Raw genomic sequence first — 16,268 nt, forward strand, 5'->3', positions numbered from 1 at the left:
ATAACATTGAACTTCTATTGGATTTTTTTAAATGGTTGACAAAATATATGAACATTTATGTTTTTATTAATACTATTTTAATTTTTTTCAAAGATCATTATCATATTTTCAAGAAAGAATTTGAGCTATATGGCAAAGTCAGTAATAAAACACTTCTATGTTTAATGATAGTTACTTCCTATTATGGAATGTTAATTGCTAATACCTGTGTACTTAAATACAATCTTCAATCAAAATGTGCTGTAACAGAGTATGGCTGAACTTCTTAATATGTATGTATTTATCTAAACAAGGACCATGCATACAAATACATTAATCTCAGAAAAGAGAAGAGATAGTCTTATTACTAGTATAGACATAGAATAAGCTAAACATACATGCTGTACAGTGAATTAAAAGACTGCTTATTGTAATAATCCTAGATACATATGTGAGATGCAAATGTTACGGAGTTGTGAAGGCCAGAGCTCAGGGGTTTAGCAGTCTAATAGGGATACAACTATAATATTAATAAAGCAAAAATATCATTCCTAAAGCTCAGTCTCAGCTTTTGGTTTTGGCAACCAAAGATTGTCAGTGGCCTTTTCTGCCACACATTCTGGGAGCGCCACTAAGAGGTGGTGGTGAGGAGTGGTGGGGTGAATGTTTATTAATATTTTATAAGGACTACCAGAATGTACTGCAACGCCCCTGCCACGCTAATGCTGTATGTTTTGACAAAACACACCACAAATAGGTGACCAACAATGCTTGCAATGCAGTGTTCATTCACATATGCATTGCTGTATTTGGACCACATGTAGTTTGTCTGTACAGTGTTGTAATGTGAAAAGTGTTGCAGAGTTTGCTCCTCAGAGGATGCAGCAGCAGGAGTTTGCGGCTCAATCAGGAGAGACTAGCGCTGTGACGTCAGAGCGCTGTGAGGCAGAGCACGGGGCATCACTGCACATCCATTAGCAGGCTAGCTGGCTAACTGTGGCTAACGTCAGCTATGGTCCATCACTATTATTATCTAATTTCCAAAATAAACAACCACTGGGAATGACATGGCTGACTAGCAACAGGCACGGAACATGGGGACTGTTTGGATTTTAACTGGGAATCCAATGGTGCAACGAAGCGAGGTAAGAAGGGGTCAGGACAAGAGGGTATCTTTAGTAAACACGCTAAGCTAGTTAGCTTGTTTACTGGACCACCGGACGCGCCGCATTGAAAGCCTTCAGTTAGCTAGATTAGCTTCCTAACGACTAATCCTCTCAAACGACTGCTTTATGGCCATTTATGAGAGGAGATTGCTGCTGCTCTAGTCGTGGTTGTGTGTTTGGCACAGAGTCAAATTATCCCAGTTGCTATCTTTGTATGACAATTCAGCTTTGTTGAGCTTTTTCCTGAATGAGCCTTTGAGACGTGAGGTGTAACGTTAGCTAACCTTTGCAGCAGTTTAAATGGTATTGCCCCACATGTTTCTGTCGGCCACTCAAACATTTAACAAGTAATGCTTCCTCCTTAGATGTTTGCATGCACAGAGGCATTCAGTGTGCAGAGATTTTCGAAGATAAAATGGACATGCATTCTAAAATGTGTTTTCAGTGAGGGGCTTGCGTCACTGATGCCAGGTGCAGGCTGTAGCTGAGAGCTCTCAGGATGAGTGGGACTGGAGAGCACACTGACATCCTGTCAGTGGCAGACGTGGTCAGAGACAGATGGAAAGTGGTAAGAGAAATCACAAAATCAGGTTGAAAAAAAATACAGATGACACTGGGTTGACAATAAATATGATCTTCTTTGCAGACAAGGAAGATAGGTGGAGGCGGCTTTGGGGAGATCTACGAGGTTCTGGATCAGTTGAGCCAGGCCACTGTTGCCTTAAAGGTGGAGTCTGCTCAACAACCCAAGCAGGTGCTGAAGATGGAGGTGGCTGTGCTGAAGAAACTTCAGGGTGAGTGATGCTGTCCATTTGTCAGTGATGGAGTGCTATCTCCCCACATTATCGTGCTTCTTGTCAATTTAATAAGAATACTATAAGGGCCTAGCAATAACCAAACTCATACATTGCATTTAGCTTGTATGACCTCTCTGCGTTTTCCATGAAGTTTAATGTTTTATTACCCTTGGCAAAGTTTTGATTCGGTCTGATTATTTGTCCGTCAGCAGGATAAGGGAAAAGCTACTAGCACTCTTTCATTAAACGTATTGGAAGGCTGTAGCATGAGCCAAGAATGATCCATTACATTTTGGAGTTGATCCGAAACACAGAGCAGATACACAAATTGTGCACCTTTTTAATAAAACATATTGACGATAAAAGAGGTGGTGGTGGTCTTTGTTTTTGTATCAACAAAACAAAGTAGCCCTGTTTTGTCGGAATCCAACTGAGGAACTTTTTTGAATTCAATGATTGAATAACTTACTTATTCTGACATTTATCAGCACTGATTTCACTGAATCAGGAAATCAACATTTGTATTTATACAGCATATATTTATTTGACAGGCAAAGACCACGTGTGCCGCTTTGTGGGCTGTGGCCGAAATGATCGGTTCAACTACGTGGTGATGGAACTCCAGGTAGGATTTTAACCAGTCATTGTTAGTCAAGTTTTTTTTGCTGACCATCACTCTGTGACTGAAAACTGATTTATTTTCTTAAGGGGAGGAATCTTGCAGATTTGCGAAGAACCATGAGCCGCGGCACCTTTTCCGTCTCCACAACTTTGCGACTTGGCAAACAGATTTTAGAGGCCATTGAAAGCATCCACTCTGTAGGCTTCCTGCACCGAGACATCAAACCCGTAAGTTCACCTAAGACACTGTACGGTTTGTACATTTAAATGAAAGTCAGTTTATTGTTTAACTTGCTTGTTATTTTTTTGTGTTGTTAAAATTGTAGTCCAACTTTGCAATGGGAAGGCTAGCCAGTACCTGCAGATGCTGCTATATGCTTGATTTCGGCTTGGCCCGCCAATTTACCAACTCCAGCCAAGAAGTCCGTCCAGTAAGTTATACTATACTGCGTCAATTTCCTGCAATGTATTTATTTATTTTTTTCAAAGATCCCACAAGTTATTTCATGTTGGAGAAGCTGTTTAAAGTATAGTCCTAGAAGTTTGGTGTAGCATGTTAACACAGAAAAGTGTTATTACAATAAAATGAAACTCTGATACGATATTATATTACTTTATTTACAGCACTAGGGAGACCTCAACACTTATTTAAAGGCACATAAATATACACATTTCACAATAAATTAGAATTAATTTCATGTAACGTCACATAGGGCTGCTCAATTAATCGTAATTTAATCGCAATTACGATTATGGCTTGCAACGATTACAAAAACAACATAATCGAAATAAAATGATTTTTATTATTATTATTACTCTTCTTTTTTCAATTTTTTATTTTTTTTTATTGGTTTTTCAGTTGAATTATACTTAAAGTTCAGGGTAATCAACTGTTAAAAACATACTTTTCACATTTGTTTTCTCCAATAAATTGATGTTTTCAAAGTAAATGGATAATCGTTTTTAATAATCGTGATATCAATTATTGACCCAAATAATCGAGATTATGATTTTTGCCATAATCGAGCAGCCCTAACGTCACACCAACTTCCACTGCTTCACCTTAATGACCCCATGAGACATCAGTTTGTGACCATCCCAAAAGGGTCTTGGATTGGCAATGTATTTCAGATTCAAACAATGAAGCCAGTTCCCTTTAACACATCTTTTATAAATACATCATAATGCTAACTAATCTATTCGACCATATCTTTATTAAATTATTTCTTTATTCTCTCCCATAGCCCCGTCCGGTGGCAGGCTTCAGAGGAACTGTGCGATATGCTTCAATCAATGCTCATAAGAATAAGGTAAGCACAGACAAACATTATATTCTATTATTCATATTTAGTTTTACCCTTGACCTTACTTTAATTTGCGTATCGTAATTTGTAGGAAATGGGTCGACATGACGACCTGTGGTCCCTCTTCTACATGCTGGTTGAGTTCACTGTTGGTCAGCTTCCCTGGAGGAAAATCAAAGACAAAGTAGGCGCCTCAATGCATTCTTGTCTGTATGGTTTATTAATTATCAGCATGTGTTTAATTCATATTGTATTTACCGCCTCTCTGCTCTCAGGAACAAGTAGGAAACCTAAAAGATACGTATGACCACCGACTCATGCTGAAGCACCTTCCCTCAGAGTTTTGTGCTTTCCTGGATCACATCTTGACCTTGGACTACTTCACTAAGCCAGACTATCAGGTTGGCCATGTCTTGTTTGGTTTATTTTGCGCACACTGTCTATTCCTCTACAGCTGTGAAATGCTGACGCCTGTGGTTTTCTCTGCGACAGCACCTGATGTCAGTGTTTGAAAACGCTATGAAGAGTCACAGTGTGCTGGAGAATGACCCTTATGACTGGGAGAAATGTGACTCGGAGGGTATGCTGAGCATCACTGCCGCAACAACCACGGCTCAGCAGCTCACTCGCCTCACACCGGCGTACTTAGGGTATTTACAGCCAAAGAAAGCTCTATTACTACTGACATACATCCATTTATTGTATAAGTTGCTGTCTTGTGTTTGTACTTTCACTTATGTTATTCAAAATATCTCCCTTCTCTGTGGAAAATGTGTTCAAAACTATGCAGGGCTAGACATTATAAATGGCCCGGATGCACTATTTAAACACCCCGGGCCAGCATAACGTACTTTCCACTTGCCCGCTCGGGCCATTCAAAAAAATTGCTTAAAAAAAAAAAACAGTAAGAAATAAAATCACATTGTCCTGTATTATTGGTATTTTGATAAGCAATTTTGTTAAATTGTTTCGTTTATTAACGGTACAACATAGCGTTTCGTGAGGCAGTCATCGTTGTTGGATGAAAAGCAAACAGCTGTTTGCTGCGGAGCGCAGCGCGAACAGGCTCCCGTGCGTAGGAGCCTTCACTACAGACTTTCACGCCACCTAACCATTCGCCAAAATGTTTTGAATACCAGCGGTAACCGGCCAAGCGCTGGGCAAAAAACAATCTTCAAATAAAAGAAAGTCACCGGAGGAGTTAAAGGAGAGTGACAGGGAGTATGAGAAGAAGAGGGAGAGAACGTTTCAGCCAGCTTGATCGATGGAGCGGGCTTCAATATACCCTCCTTTTTTTCTTTAACAATGACCACAATATAATAATTTTAATAAACCAAATATGAACAATTGAGGAAAATTAGGAAGAACTGATGATTCAAATGTTGTAGTACAAGTAGTAATGTAGTTTGTGCATAAATTACTATTGCACCCAATGTGTTAGTTTTCTTAATTATTAGAGTCGACGAATGCTCTTGGGCCGGTGGTTACAATGGTGGGACCAGTGTTAATGAAAATCTACTAGCCCTGATATATTCCCTAATATGGAAGAACCAGATATTTAAGACTCCCTTAATGTCTAGCCCTGTATAGCTGCAGTTTTTTTTTGGACTCAAATTCTGCACAGTCAGTGATCCCTGAGAAAATAGCTGCTCTGAATTGCGCTGTGAAAATGAGCTGCAGGGTGACCTTCCCTCTCCTCCACAGCATGGCCAACGCTTCCATGCTGCCAGCCGAGCTGCAGAGGGAGAACACTGAGGATGTCCTGCAAGGGGAGCGCCTCAGCGACGCAGACAACTGCCCCCCCATCCCCACACCCACCACCCCTGGTGCAGATGTATGGGAAGAGATGGACCGCAACCGCAACCTTAAACATGTCCAGCCGACCATCAGGAAGGTCAGGGCAATGTAGTTACTGTAATCGCTAAGCAGAATGTTCTTATCTACTGAAATAGGATTTTTATGTAACTGCTTTTTTTACACATGCATTTTAATGTGTAGTTTATCTGCACTGCAGTGGATGTCTATAAGACAAACAACCCCAAGACTACATTGATTTTGCCTAGAGAAATTATCATGTTTAACCTCTGTTACAACATCTACCGCAAACCCACTGCTGACACCCTGCTTTCATATTTAAAATGGCAAATGAAAACTTATTTCCTTCAGTTGATGAAGAATATAGCAATTGCATAATAAATGTGCCTTTTATATAATGACACCATTGGTTCCCTTTAAGCCTTTCTTTACAAAGAGATTATATCTGCTGTGCCTTTACTAATGAAGGAAGTAAAACAAGAACGTGACGGATTCGAATTCAATAAATATTAACATTTTGAGCTGCCTTGTCGTTCACGCTGCTCAGGTGGTGAGTGAGGATGAACACAGTCAGAACCAGGGGAACCAAAGCCCCAACACCGGCTCCATGCAGAGTTCTCCTAGACGGGTGCGATCAGAGACCATGTTCCTGGAGCGGGCTGCACCTCTTCTCCGGAGGATGAGACACAGTCAGAGCTTGGCTTTTGAAAAGAGGCTCGCACCCGAACCCAAGCCCACCATCGAACGCTTTCTTGAGGCCTAGTTAGTATATAATATAATATATATAATCGAATGACAATATATTACAGCTTTCAACATTTTTTTTTTGGAGAAATGTACATAACATGCACAATATTTTTGTTTCAGCCTGGGCAAACAACGTCCTGTCCTTTCTCAAGTCGGGAAGATGACCATTCCTGAGAGCGTGGAGGGGAAGCAGCCTTTCTGCCTCGAGGAGTACTCGGGCGCAGCCACCCCTGAGCAAGAGGAAGGGGCAGCCAGCTGCGGATTCGTGGCCGTGAACCTCAGCCCCGTGCCCCAGGAGGGAGACTCTCAGGAGTGGGTGATGCTGGAGCTAGAGCAAGGCGGCGGTTCTGGAGCCACCAAGCCTACAAGCGAGGCCAAGCGTGAGGACAAGCGTGAGGACAAGCGTGAGGACAAGCCCGGGACGGACGCGCCCGCTGAGGCTGAGAATGAGACCTCCGAGCCGCAGGAGGGTCAGTCAGCAGCGGTGCCCAGCAGTCCTGTCCTGTCACAGATGTCCATGCCCGGCACATGGTTACTGAGCCACAGGAGACTGCCGGGGATGCTGGGACAACTGCCCTCAGTCATGATGGGACGAACCCAGATGGACCAGGTAGGGGTGACCAATAGAGTAGCAACTAACCTTTTTTTTAATCAGCAATTAGTCAGCCAAATGAATCTAATATGTGTCCTAAAATGTCAGACAATTATAAAAATGTCCATCACAGTTTCCTAGTTAATGTCTTGTTTTGTCAGTCCAATACCCAAATATATTCAGTTACGTTTTATGGAAAAAAAGCATGACATTTTCCTATTTTTCAATTTTTGATTAGGTGATACGCCAATTAAAGGCTTTAGCTCTACTAACAAAGCATTTATTCATGAATGAACTCGACTAATGATTGCCATAGCTCTATGATGTGTTCAAACTCCAAGCTTTATGGTTATTAGCATGTCTAAGACTTGGATAAACCACAACTTATGAATGTTATTTGTACATTTAGACGTGCTCTTTAGATAAATAATAGGATGGTTTTCAATTTCATTGTGTTACATATCAGAAAAAGGGTCAAGCCCTCTAACGCTCATTAAACTCTTCTCAGTCTTCTAGCTGTGCACTCCCGTCCCCTGTGCGTGAGAGGAGCGCTGCAATACCACTAGAGGCGCCATCTGAAAAATCTGAAACACTCCCAGAGGAGATGTTAAACGACGGAGAGAAGTTGGAGTTAGCTCCAGTGCCAAGCTCAGCCAAAGGTCACGCTGCCCACCTGACTAACGACAGAGACCCTGAGAGTGACTCTGGGCTGCCTGACCGCTCCTCGGAGCCCAATCAGCAGCCTCAAGCCGACACAGCAGGGGGCGCTATGGAGAGCACCGTCACCGTCTCCTCCTCTCCCCCCCCAGCCCTGCTCCGGATAAGAGACTGTCCCTCGTCCCCTAGATTAAGTCGTATCCCAGTCCGAGACCCCAGCAACCCCCTGGACTCTCCGAGCAGGGACCTGAACATGGAGAGGCGTCACCGCTGGAGCAGCCCGGTCCCCGGCTCCCCCACCCACTCCCCCTCTCCGTCTCTGTCCTGTGACAACCTGCCTTGCGTTTTGCCGAGAGACCGGCTCTTCTCAGAGCGAGGCTCCAGGTCTGACTGTGTCGGAGAAGACCCTCTCTCCCTGTCCTCCTCATCGGGGAGTAAGAGTAAGATCCCCCGACCTGTGAGCGCCACCTTCATACCGGAGCAACTCACTAGCAGGTTTCTGCCTCGACCACCGCCGGGGAAACCACCCATCCGCCCGGGCGTGGACAACAGGTATAACGCTGTCAAAATGATCCACCTTATACACCATGTACTTGTATAGGTAATAGGTATCCAGCGTTCCACACTCAACTTTTTAACTGCTCTAAGTGCACCGTAAGAAACACATTTTTCCATACTCCTCAGTTTTGCAAAAAAAATCCAGGCATACAGAAATTGAGACACTTCTTTAAAGTGTTTTTAAATCAGAAAAAGGAAACAGGAATCCAGGCTGTTGCACAACAACAGGATGTTTTATACAGATATATTCAGACAGAAAAATAATATAAACCTGAACATTAAAGCATGTGCTAGTGAAGAAACCTCAAGAATACGAAAGTATAAAGCATGCACCTAAAAAAGGGGAAATATATATATGGTTAAATATCAAAAACTGTTGGCTTGATCACATTGTAAGGTTTATAACTTGAATTTCACTTCACAGAATGATTTCAAGAGCACGACGATTCATAATGCAGAATCATAATCATGATGTCTTTTCTCAAGAAGGCGCCGGTTAAGAGTGCGTGCCAGCAGCACCAGCGACGCAGACTTCCTGGCCAGTCTGACTCAGCTGATGCAGGACCGCGGCGGGGTGCTCTTCAGCCCCCCCCCTCGCCCTCGCAGCTCCTCCTCCTCCCTGCAGCGCTCCCTAAGCTCCTCCCCCTCCCGGGAGCTCCGGGAGGGCGGGGTGCTGCAGGGACGCAGCTACTCTCCCTCCAGCTTCTCTGGTTCCCCTCCTCCTCGCCACTCTCACCCACACGACAGGCCCGGGCTCCAGGCTCCGTGGGGCCACAGCTCCAGGGGAAGGGGTCTCCTCCACGAGGGTAAAGGCTCTGGGAAAGTGAGTCGATGACTGTATTTGGAACATAAGTGACTGATCGGATGGTGCAACTGTAGCGAGAGGCTGTTTCACATCCAGTCGCTGATAGCATGTGTAAATACAGTATTTACTCAAGGGAATGTACTGTATGTAATGTCAAATGTATAAAATGTATTTATTTATTTATTCATTTGTTGGACGTGTCTCTCGAAATACTTGACGATGTGGCTTGATACCTGCAGTTGAAACAGAAAGGTTGAGAAACCTTAAGATTGCCAACTCTTACCTCTCATTTCACTCCTCTTAACTCTCCATATAGGCCTAATATGAGACCAAAAAGATAATGTTAAATACTTGAGGGATGTAAAAAATGATGCTTATTGTAGATATGTACCATGAGGAAGATAGTAAACACTAATAGAAAACATGAACTCACGTTAAGAACACTAATAATAAATAACACCACGTGCAGTATACCAACATCGGCAGACATGTACAGAACCAGGGCATGCAGCTTTGACCTCACTCCTGTAAAACAGCTGGATTAATTATTATATGTGAAAATGAATTGCTCATTTGACATATCAGAGTGTAGTAGTATGCTTTTACTTTGCTAGAAAATATTTGTCATGCAGAAGGCATCCGCATATTAGAATGTACATGTAAGTGCACTCATACTTAAGTATTGTGAAAGAGCATGACTATCATTGCAATGGATCTTTTTTTATTTTATTCATTTGTACAATCTGCTTAGGCGTGTATTTTTATTGAACTGCTTATGATCTCAAAGAACATCATAATATGAACCAGCAAAGATGTGCACTTTTATTTCTTCCACAAAATAGATGGTAAAGGAAGAAAACTGATAAAAATGGAATCTGTTCATCATGTCTTCTTGTTGTTGCATTTTATTTTTTAGCACAATTTTAAATATAGTCAATTAAATAAATGCCAATTCTAAACAAACGTTGAATTCGTGGCTACACTTGCTGTAGTTTTTCATTGTTGATTAAACGGTTAGTGCATTTACATTCTCTCACAATTTCTCATTCACTCTTGGTGTTATGAAACTACGTTTTTTTGTTTTTTTTAGGTGTGCAGGTGTCTATTTATGAAATATATGTTCTCTATATTGGCTCTAATGGGAATGGAAACGAGAAGTCGTCCCACGCTCAGCAGAACTGTCACTGAGCAGATAAATGGGATAAAAACAGTCAGTTAAACTTTGAATAAAAATGCTGTAATTATGTTTTTATTCTCAAGTTAAACCAGTGGTTCTCAAAGTGTGGGGCCCAGAGGCATGACAGGGGGGGGGCGCGAGAGACCAGGAGGAAAAATGGTTATTTAAAAAAAAAATCATATTTTGAAAGATTATTGATTCGAAAATAATATGATACAGTACTATTACGTCTGGGTCTCTGTGTTTCATTAAAGCTCGGCTCTGTGTGTGTGTGGAACGAGCCATTTTGTGTGCTTGCGCGAGCGAGAGAGAGATAGAGAGCGCACCGGTACCGGGGATCGTTGCTGTGAGCTTCTGGTGCTAGCGAGCTACGCTAACGGATATAAGGAGTTTTTTCAACAACAAAGTGGAGGAGAGTCCTCTCCTGTCAGACTGAGAGACTCAGTGAGCTAAAGGACTCTCAGTGTTATCTCAGTGGGTCTCAAACGTTTTGGTCACCCTTAATGTAAACAATTATTTCCGAGGCACACGTTTATATGATCATTATAGTTATACAAAAATAAGAGAATAAATTAAAAACAGGTATGAAATACTATATGACATTAAAAAATGAATAAAGTTTAAAAGGGGAGTGATTTGTAAAATATCCATAAAGAAAAAGAAAATCTGTTTACAGTTCTGTTTCATATTGGTGTTTTGAGATGTATCCATAGATCTCTTCATTTTGCTCTCAAAGTGCACCAGATTGATGCTTTTAACTTCAATATTTAAAAATCTTCCCGGGGGAGCTTGCCCCCGGACCCCCTATGTGAGGTCCACACACCACCTATAAAAATAGCACTTTACCACTGCTTACACCTATATGCCGTGAGCTTATTATCGAGCTTTCATTGTAACAGTCGCGGGTACATTGTGTATATGCGTGGGGAGTGCTGCAGTAGAAAATTCCACTGTAGTGACCGGTACATTAAAGGGAAACCCTAAATGTTTGAGCACCCTCTATGAAACGTCAAGCTACCCACAGCATCCCAAAAATAAATCTCTGGCGCCGCCACTGAGCCTGACTATTTGTGTTGGGGGGGCCCGACTTTTTTTTTCCTCCAAAGGAGGGGCCTGACAGAAAAAGTTTGAGAACCACTGAGTTAAACTAAAGTCACACAAACTCCGACTGCATTATGTCAGTTGAGAAAAATCCCATTTCAAATTCTGTGGAAGCAGCTGTTTTCTTTGACAGACGTCCCTGTAAGCACATACAGTAAGAGAGCCTGCTGACAAGCTGGTGACCGATTGGGGGGGTCCCAGATGACAACTGTAAAATGAACACTCCCCCATCTGTTGTGGTCCATCACTGTGTACAATGTAACAGCAGTAAATGACAAGAAGTTACAGAATGTGTTGAGCTCTAAAAATCATTTAAATAACGGCAAGATTGATCATTGTTTGGGCTTTCCTGTCACACAACCTCCACCTTTTTATACCCAAACCTCGACTACAGGTTTATGTACAAGAGGAAATGGATGCTTTTAGATATTAGGTGTGCAGTATGGTGTTGGGGAATCATTTGCCCTGCATTTCCTCCTTCGCCCTCTGACGCAGCTGACCAACCTTGAGCAGCCGTTATCTCCCTTAAGGAGGGGCCGCCCTAGCATATTGTTGATATGACCAGTTTATGACGGGGCAACTCTCTGTCAGAGATAGTTATTGTTGTGGGACACCTGGAACACATCCTTCGTTCTCGGGGTGTAGATGACCCGAGCCATAAGCGACAACGACTGTGATTCAGTGTCCTCGGCTGTTTAGTCTATTGAAGAATGTTGATTATTACACTCTGAACTAGTTAAAACCTCGAGCTACAGGAGGGATCTTCAGAATTGATTGTGGCATCTCAACTGTGTGGTCAAACCTTGTGAATTCTCCGGCCGAAGCTGCAGATAAACCGTCAGTGTTTGTCATCAAAGCTCCAGCTCTCCATCGTGTCTCCTTTGAGTCCTGACTCCAATTGCTTCAGAAGTTTCCCCCACATATGGCAAGTGCTGGTCAGTTATTTATCTCCACTGTGTTAGCACAGTAAACTAAAATATGATACTATAGTAAGCAACTTAATTAGAAACCATCTCACAAAAAGGTCCACTAAGTAGCTGTTCTGTAGCTTCTTCATTGGCGTCACTTTGTTAGAAAAAACTTTCTCCAGATTCTCCATGAAAAACCAATGCAGAGACCTCTGGACCACCAATACTGTATGTTTTTTTTTTTTTATGATAGGCCTACATCTTGCTATGATGTGATTTTGATTGAATGTGTGGCTTTATTCAGATATAGAGGACAGATCATGAGATGAGTAAAAAATAAATTTGAAGAATAAATAAATTTGAAAAAAACCAGTAATAAATAAACACAGGAACAACTGAATAAATATGGGAATAAATAAATGTGGAAATGAATAGAGTAATAACTATACACAAGAAATAATTAATAAATACAGGAATAAATAAATGTGGAAATAAATGCAGGAATAGATAAACACAAGACATTTTTTATAAATAAATATAGAGAATAAAACAGAACACACATTATATGTTTAATGTATTTCTACATTTATTTTCAATAACAAACATATTTATTATTTTCTTTGCTTGTTTCACACAATGTTGTTTTGCTTGGTAGCCTTCTATTCTACCTTTATAACAATGTACTTTCAATTGCTCGGACCAGTCCCACTTTTATTTGGAAGCTTTGTGTCAAGTAGTACACAGTGACTCTTCTCTCTTCAATACATATTTTAAAAGCTTACCGAACCGGGAATTTCCGGCATATTCATCTTCTGTATAAACCTTAAAACCCCTGAGACTAAAGTACAATTTGTGATATTGGGATGAATAAATAAACTTTGATTTATGGATTTGGTGCAAGAAGTACACTTGACTTCAGAGCCCTCAAGAGCCAGATATAAATGTTTATTAGCTTCAAAAATGGTGTTACTATTAAAGGTTTTCCTACTACCTAAAACTCAGAAACAGGACTGTAAGGGATGGGATTTCTAACATGTTTGAGATTTTTGCACAAAAAAGCATTTTACTCTGGGCTCATCAGATGAAAAACTAAAGAGGGGCTTCCAAATCTGGCAGAGCAGGTGTTAGTGCTTCCAGATTTGCCCCCCCCCCCCCCCCCTCTATAACTTTGTCCACCATAGTCACACAGTCACCAAAATCACACAAGAAAATAAAACAAATAGACAACATTTAAATGCAGGCAAAAAGGCCAAACAACATTTCCGCAAGCATGTTTTTGGGTCATTTTAGGGTCCGTAAAGTAAGCGTCCCCAGAGCGAATGACGCCTATGAGTTTCTTAGTTTGTCATGGAAATATAAATGCTTCATTGCTTCTCTGTTACTTTACAAATGAATCAGTCCCAAGCAACTTCACAAATAAAATGTCCTTCCCAAATTGGAACTGCACAGCTGAGCCCAGAGCTTAACATAATGAAAACGCTTCAAGCTGCTGAATGCCTGTAAGCAATACTTATTTTGGGGGAGAGCTGTCTGGCTAAATAAATAACTGAAAGATATTAACAGATTAATCCTTATGCTTTTTATTTTTTAACAAACCATGTAGCCACTGAATTTTATTTATTTTTTACACCTTTTGGATATTCAAAAAAGTTGTACTTTTATTCAGCTGCATTGAAAGATGTCGTTCTTACTTATGAACATCAAATATTCTGTGTTGAACAGGAAACGCAGGCCATAATAAAAAACGTAGTAAAAACTGTTTATTTACAGAACACTGTCAATTCACTTACAGAATATTTGTTGCAAGGAATATGAAAAAGCCTTATGTCTTGCTCAACTGTTATCAGCATACAATCGTTTATAAACAGCCAAAGACTTAAAATATGGTGAACTCATTGAAGAAAAGTTGCATGGATTTAATAAAAAAGGGTTGGATCCCCGAAGCCTGCAGCCAGGAACAGTTTTGGTGGTGACACTCAGAAGAGAGGAGCAGACTGCCTGGGGTCGTCTGGCAACACACTGATGGTGTCCTCTGCCTTTCCACACAGCATGCAGAGCATCGTGTACTCCTGGACAACACAAAACAGACTTAATCTACTAAAGACTAAACGACGGCAAGAACAACTAACCATGAATACTGTTAAATGAGTGTGGTAGTTAAAGAAGCATTTGCGTTACATACAAATATACATAGTTATGTTCAATAAAACAGAGTAGAATCTGACCTGGTATTCATCAATAACGGAGAAAGTATATTCGTGCTTGGCGACGATATGATCACAGTTTTTGCAAACATCTGTAAAGAGAAATTGACCTTATTGGATTGATTACAGACCTGCTGTGGAAGACGTTTTTAAGTAAAGTTGGAATTATTAATACAAGCCCCTAGCTTTTTTGTGAGTTATGATGGGTTCTGGTAATTATATCTTATTCCAAATTTGACCAAAAATGTATTAAAGCTTAAAACTTGATGTTATAATACAAATCTGAAATCTAAAATATTCTGTAATTTAGGAATCAGCACATATTTAGTAATGTTCTACAGCTCTCAGTTAGAGGGATAGAAAAACATATTCTCAAAACTGTTAACACGATAGTAGAGAAAATACCTCTGCATGCTGCAACATGAACATTTTCCTCAGATTTTACTGATAGGGGCCTCGCCCAAAATTAGAAAAAACAACAACCCCGGAAGTGTGTGGACACAAACTCGATTATTATTTCCTTACAACAATAAAAACACAGTCAAAGTTTCAGGAGCAAAAAAAAAGAGTGACTGACGGTCATATGCGATGATCTCTTCTCCATCCTCATCCTCTGTGGTTTTATTGCTGATCAGCACAAAGTCCCTCTGATGGCAGCTGGCGCAGTACCGGTAGTTCATCAGGTAGGAGCCATTCTCCAGACAGGTGTTACCCTGAGCAGAAAGTCAAGGGAAAACCATCACATTTGAGCTTTCTCAATGACAACCTGATTTTGACATGTCATCATCTTTTGCAGAAGTGGGAGATCTTCTACTTAAGTAAAAGAAGAAGTACTATAGTGTAGGAATTGTCTCTTACAAGTAAAAGTTATGCATTCAAAAGTAAAGTAAAAGTACACAAGCATTACCATAAAAATATACTTAAAGTACCAAAAGTAAAAGTACTCATTATACACATTGGCCCTTTTCAGAATAATATACAGTATATTGTATGTTTTGATTATAATTATTGATGTGTTTATCAAAGCTGGTAAAGGTAGAACTCATTTTAAATTACATAAATTACTGCTTGGTAGCTTTTGAATGTTACTCCAGGTGTAACTTAAGTATTATTTAAGTGTTGTTCATATTTTACATCATTATTCCAAATCTGAAAAGTAACTAAAAGGTACGAAATAAATGTAGTGGACTAAAGGTACACGATTTACCTCAGAATTTTAGTGGAGTAGAAGTACAAAGCAGCATAACATGGGAATACTCAGGTAAAGTACAAGTAGGCCTATCTCAAAATTGTAACTTCCCACCTCTGCTCTTTCGCAGCGGGTTGTTTACCTATCTTTACATGATACGCATAGGAAGCTAACTACAGTAACGTCATTCAGATAACTGAACATTAACCAGTATGTTGCCTTAGTAACTCACCCTGTCCGGGTATTCCTTTTGCACGCAGCCGTTGCACATTTTGAAGGAAAATCTTAAAACACTGTAATCTTCTAACAAACAGCTTTTCTTATTCCTCTTTTTGGGTCAACATATCCTCTTCCGCATTGAAATCTGGTCCCTGAAGCTCACAGATCTGTAGATAAACGCTTGCAGCTAAAGTCTATGGCTAAAGCGCTTAATTCCTCTTAGCAGATGTTTTGTAGATCTAAGCAAACTGAGTGTCGTGACACTTCCGGTGTCGTCTTTTTTTCCTTCACAATTTTTTCAAAGATATCAGAAAAAGGAACATCATTGTTCATTAAATGAATACAATTCAGATGCATTATATACAGAAAAAAGAGAGTGAAATAAAAACAAAATACAAGTGGTCAAACAGGAATTAACGTGTGTAGAAA

The 16,268-nt window shown here is 40.6% G+C and overlaps 2 protein-coding genes across 4 annotated transcripts; one reads left to right on the forward strand and one right to left on the reverse strand.

Annotated features, from left to right (window-relative positions):
* The first annotated feature begins 886 nt into the window (after nucleotides 1–886).
* ttbk2b (tau tubulin kinase 2b) lies at nucleotides 887–10,067 on the forward strand. Of its 3 annotated transcripts, none has more exons than XM_079647065.1 (15): nucleotides 887–1,124; nucleotides 1,591–1,713; nucleotides 1,792–1,939; nucleotides 2,494–2,567; nucleotides 2,651–2,791; nucleotides 2,890–2,994; nucleotides 3,808–3,873; nucleotides 3,959–4,051; nucleotides 4,143–4,268; nucleotides 4,360–4,517; nucleotides 5,572–5,761; nucleotides 6,230–6,444; nucleotides 6,550–7,039; nucleotides 7,530–8,230; nucleotides 8,661–8,868. In XM_079647065.1, the coding sequence occupies exons 2-15, from the start codon at nucleotides 1,645–1,647 to the stop codon at nucleotides 8,734–8,736; spliced, it is 2,652 nt and encodes an 883-aa protein (XP_079503191.1). In that variant the 5' UTR covers nucleotides 887–1,124; nucleotides 1,591–1,644; the 3' UTR covers nucleotides 8,737–8,868. The 3 variants fall into 3 exon arrangements, with proteins under 3 accessions (XP_079503191.1, XP_079503189.1, XP_079503190.1); XM_079647063.1 differs by having other exon boundaries at nucleotides 888–1,124; nucleotides 8,723–10,067; XM_079647064.1 differs by having other exon boundaries at nucleotides 889–1,124; nucleotides 8,726–10,067.
* A 3,901-nt stretch (nucleotides 10,068–13,968) lies between these two features.
* On the reverse strand, nucleotides 13,969–16,032 carry churc1 (churchill domain containing 1). The gene is made up of 4 exons (XM_079645601.1): nucleotides 15,853–16,032; nucleotides 15,009–15,144; nucleotides 14,453–14,523; nucleotides 13,969–14,296 (listed from the first exon to the last, which is right to left on the reverse strand). Exons 1-4 carry the CDS (start codon nucleotides 15,889–15,891, stop codon nucleotides 14,204–14,206), a joined length of 339 nt encoding a protein of 112 aa, XP_079501727.1. The 5' UTR covers nucleotides 15,892–16,032; the 3' UTR covers nucleotides 13,969–14,203.
* Nucleotides 16,033–16,268: the final 236 nt, after the last annotated feature.

The sequence above is a fragment of the Notothenia rossii genome, assembly GCF_949606895.1.
Source record: "Notothenia rossii genome assembly, chromosome: 8".
In the NCBI taxonomy this organism is placed as follows: Eukaryota; Metazoa; Chordata; class Actinopteri; order Perciformes; family Nototheniidae; genus Notothenia; species Notothenia rossii.

What these genes read in the sequence shown, in the direction of transcription:
- ttbk2b (XM_079647063.1), top strand. Translation starts at nt 1,645, where the DNA reads ATGAGTGGGACTGGAGAGCACACTGACATCCTGTCAGTGGCAGACGTG. An exon ending in ACGTGGTGATGGAACTCCAG is followed by an intron (nt 2,568 to 2,650) that starts GTAGGATTTTAA and finishes TATTTTCTTAAG; the next exon opens with GGGAGGAATCTTGCAGATTT. An exon ending in CGCCCGGGCGTGGACAACAG is followed by an intron (nt 8,231 to 8,722) that starts GTATAACGCTGT and finishes TCTTTTCTCAAG; the next exon opens with AAGGCGCCGGTTAAGAGTGC.
- churc1 (XM_079645601.1), bottom strand. Translation starts at nt 15,891, where the DNA reads ATGTGCAACGGCTGCGTGCAAAAGGAATACCCGGACAGG. An exon ending in AAAAGGAATACCCGGACAGG is followed by an intron (nt 15,145 to 15,852) that starts GTGAGTTACTAA and finishes CTTTCTGCTCAG; the next exon opens with GGTAACACCTGTCTGGAGAA. An exon ending in AGAGATCATCGCATATGACC is followed by an intron (nt 14,524 to 15,008) that starts GTCAGTCACTCT and finishes TTCTCTTTACAG; the next exon opens with ATGTTTGCAAAAACTGTGAT.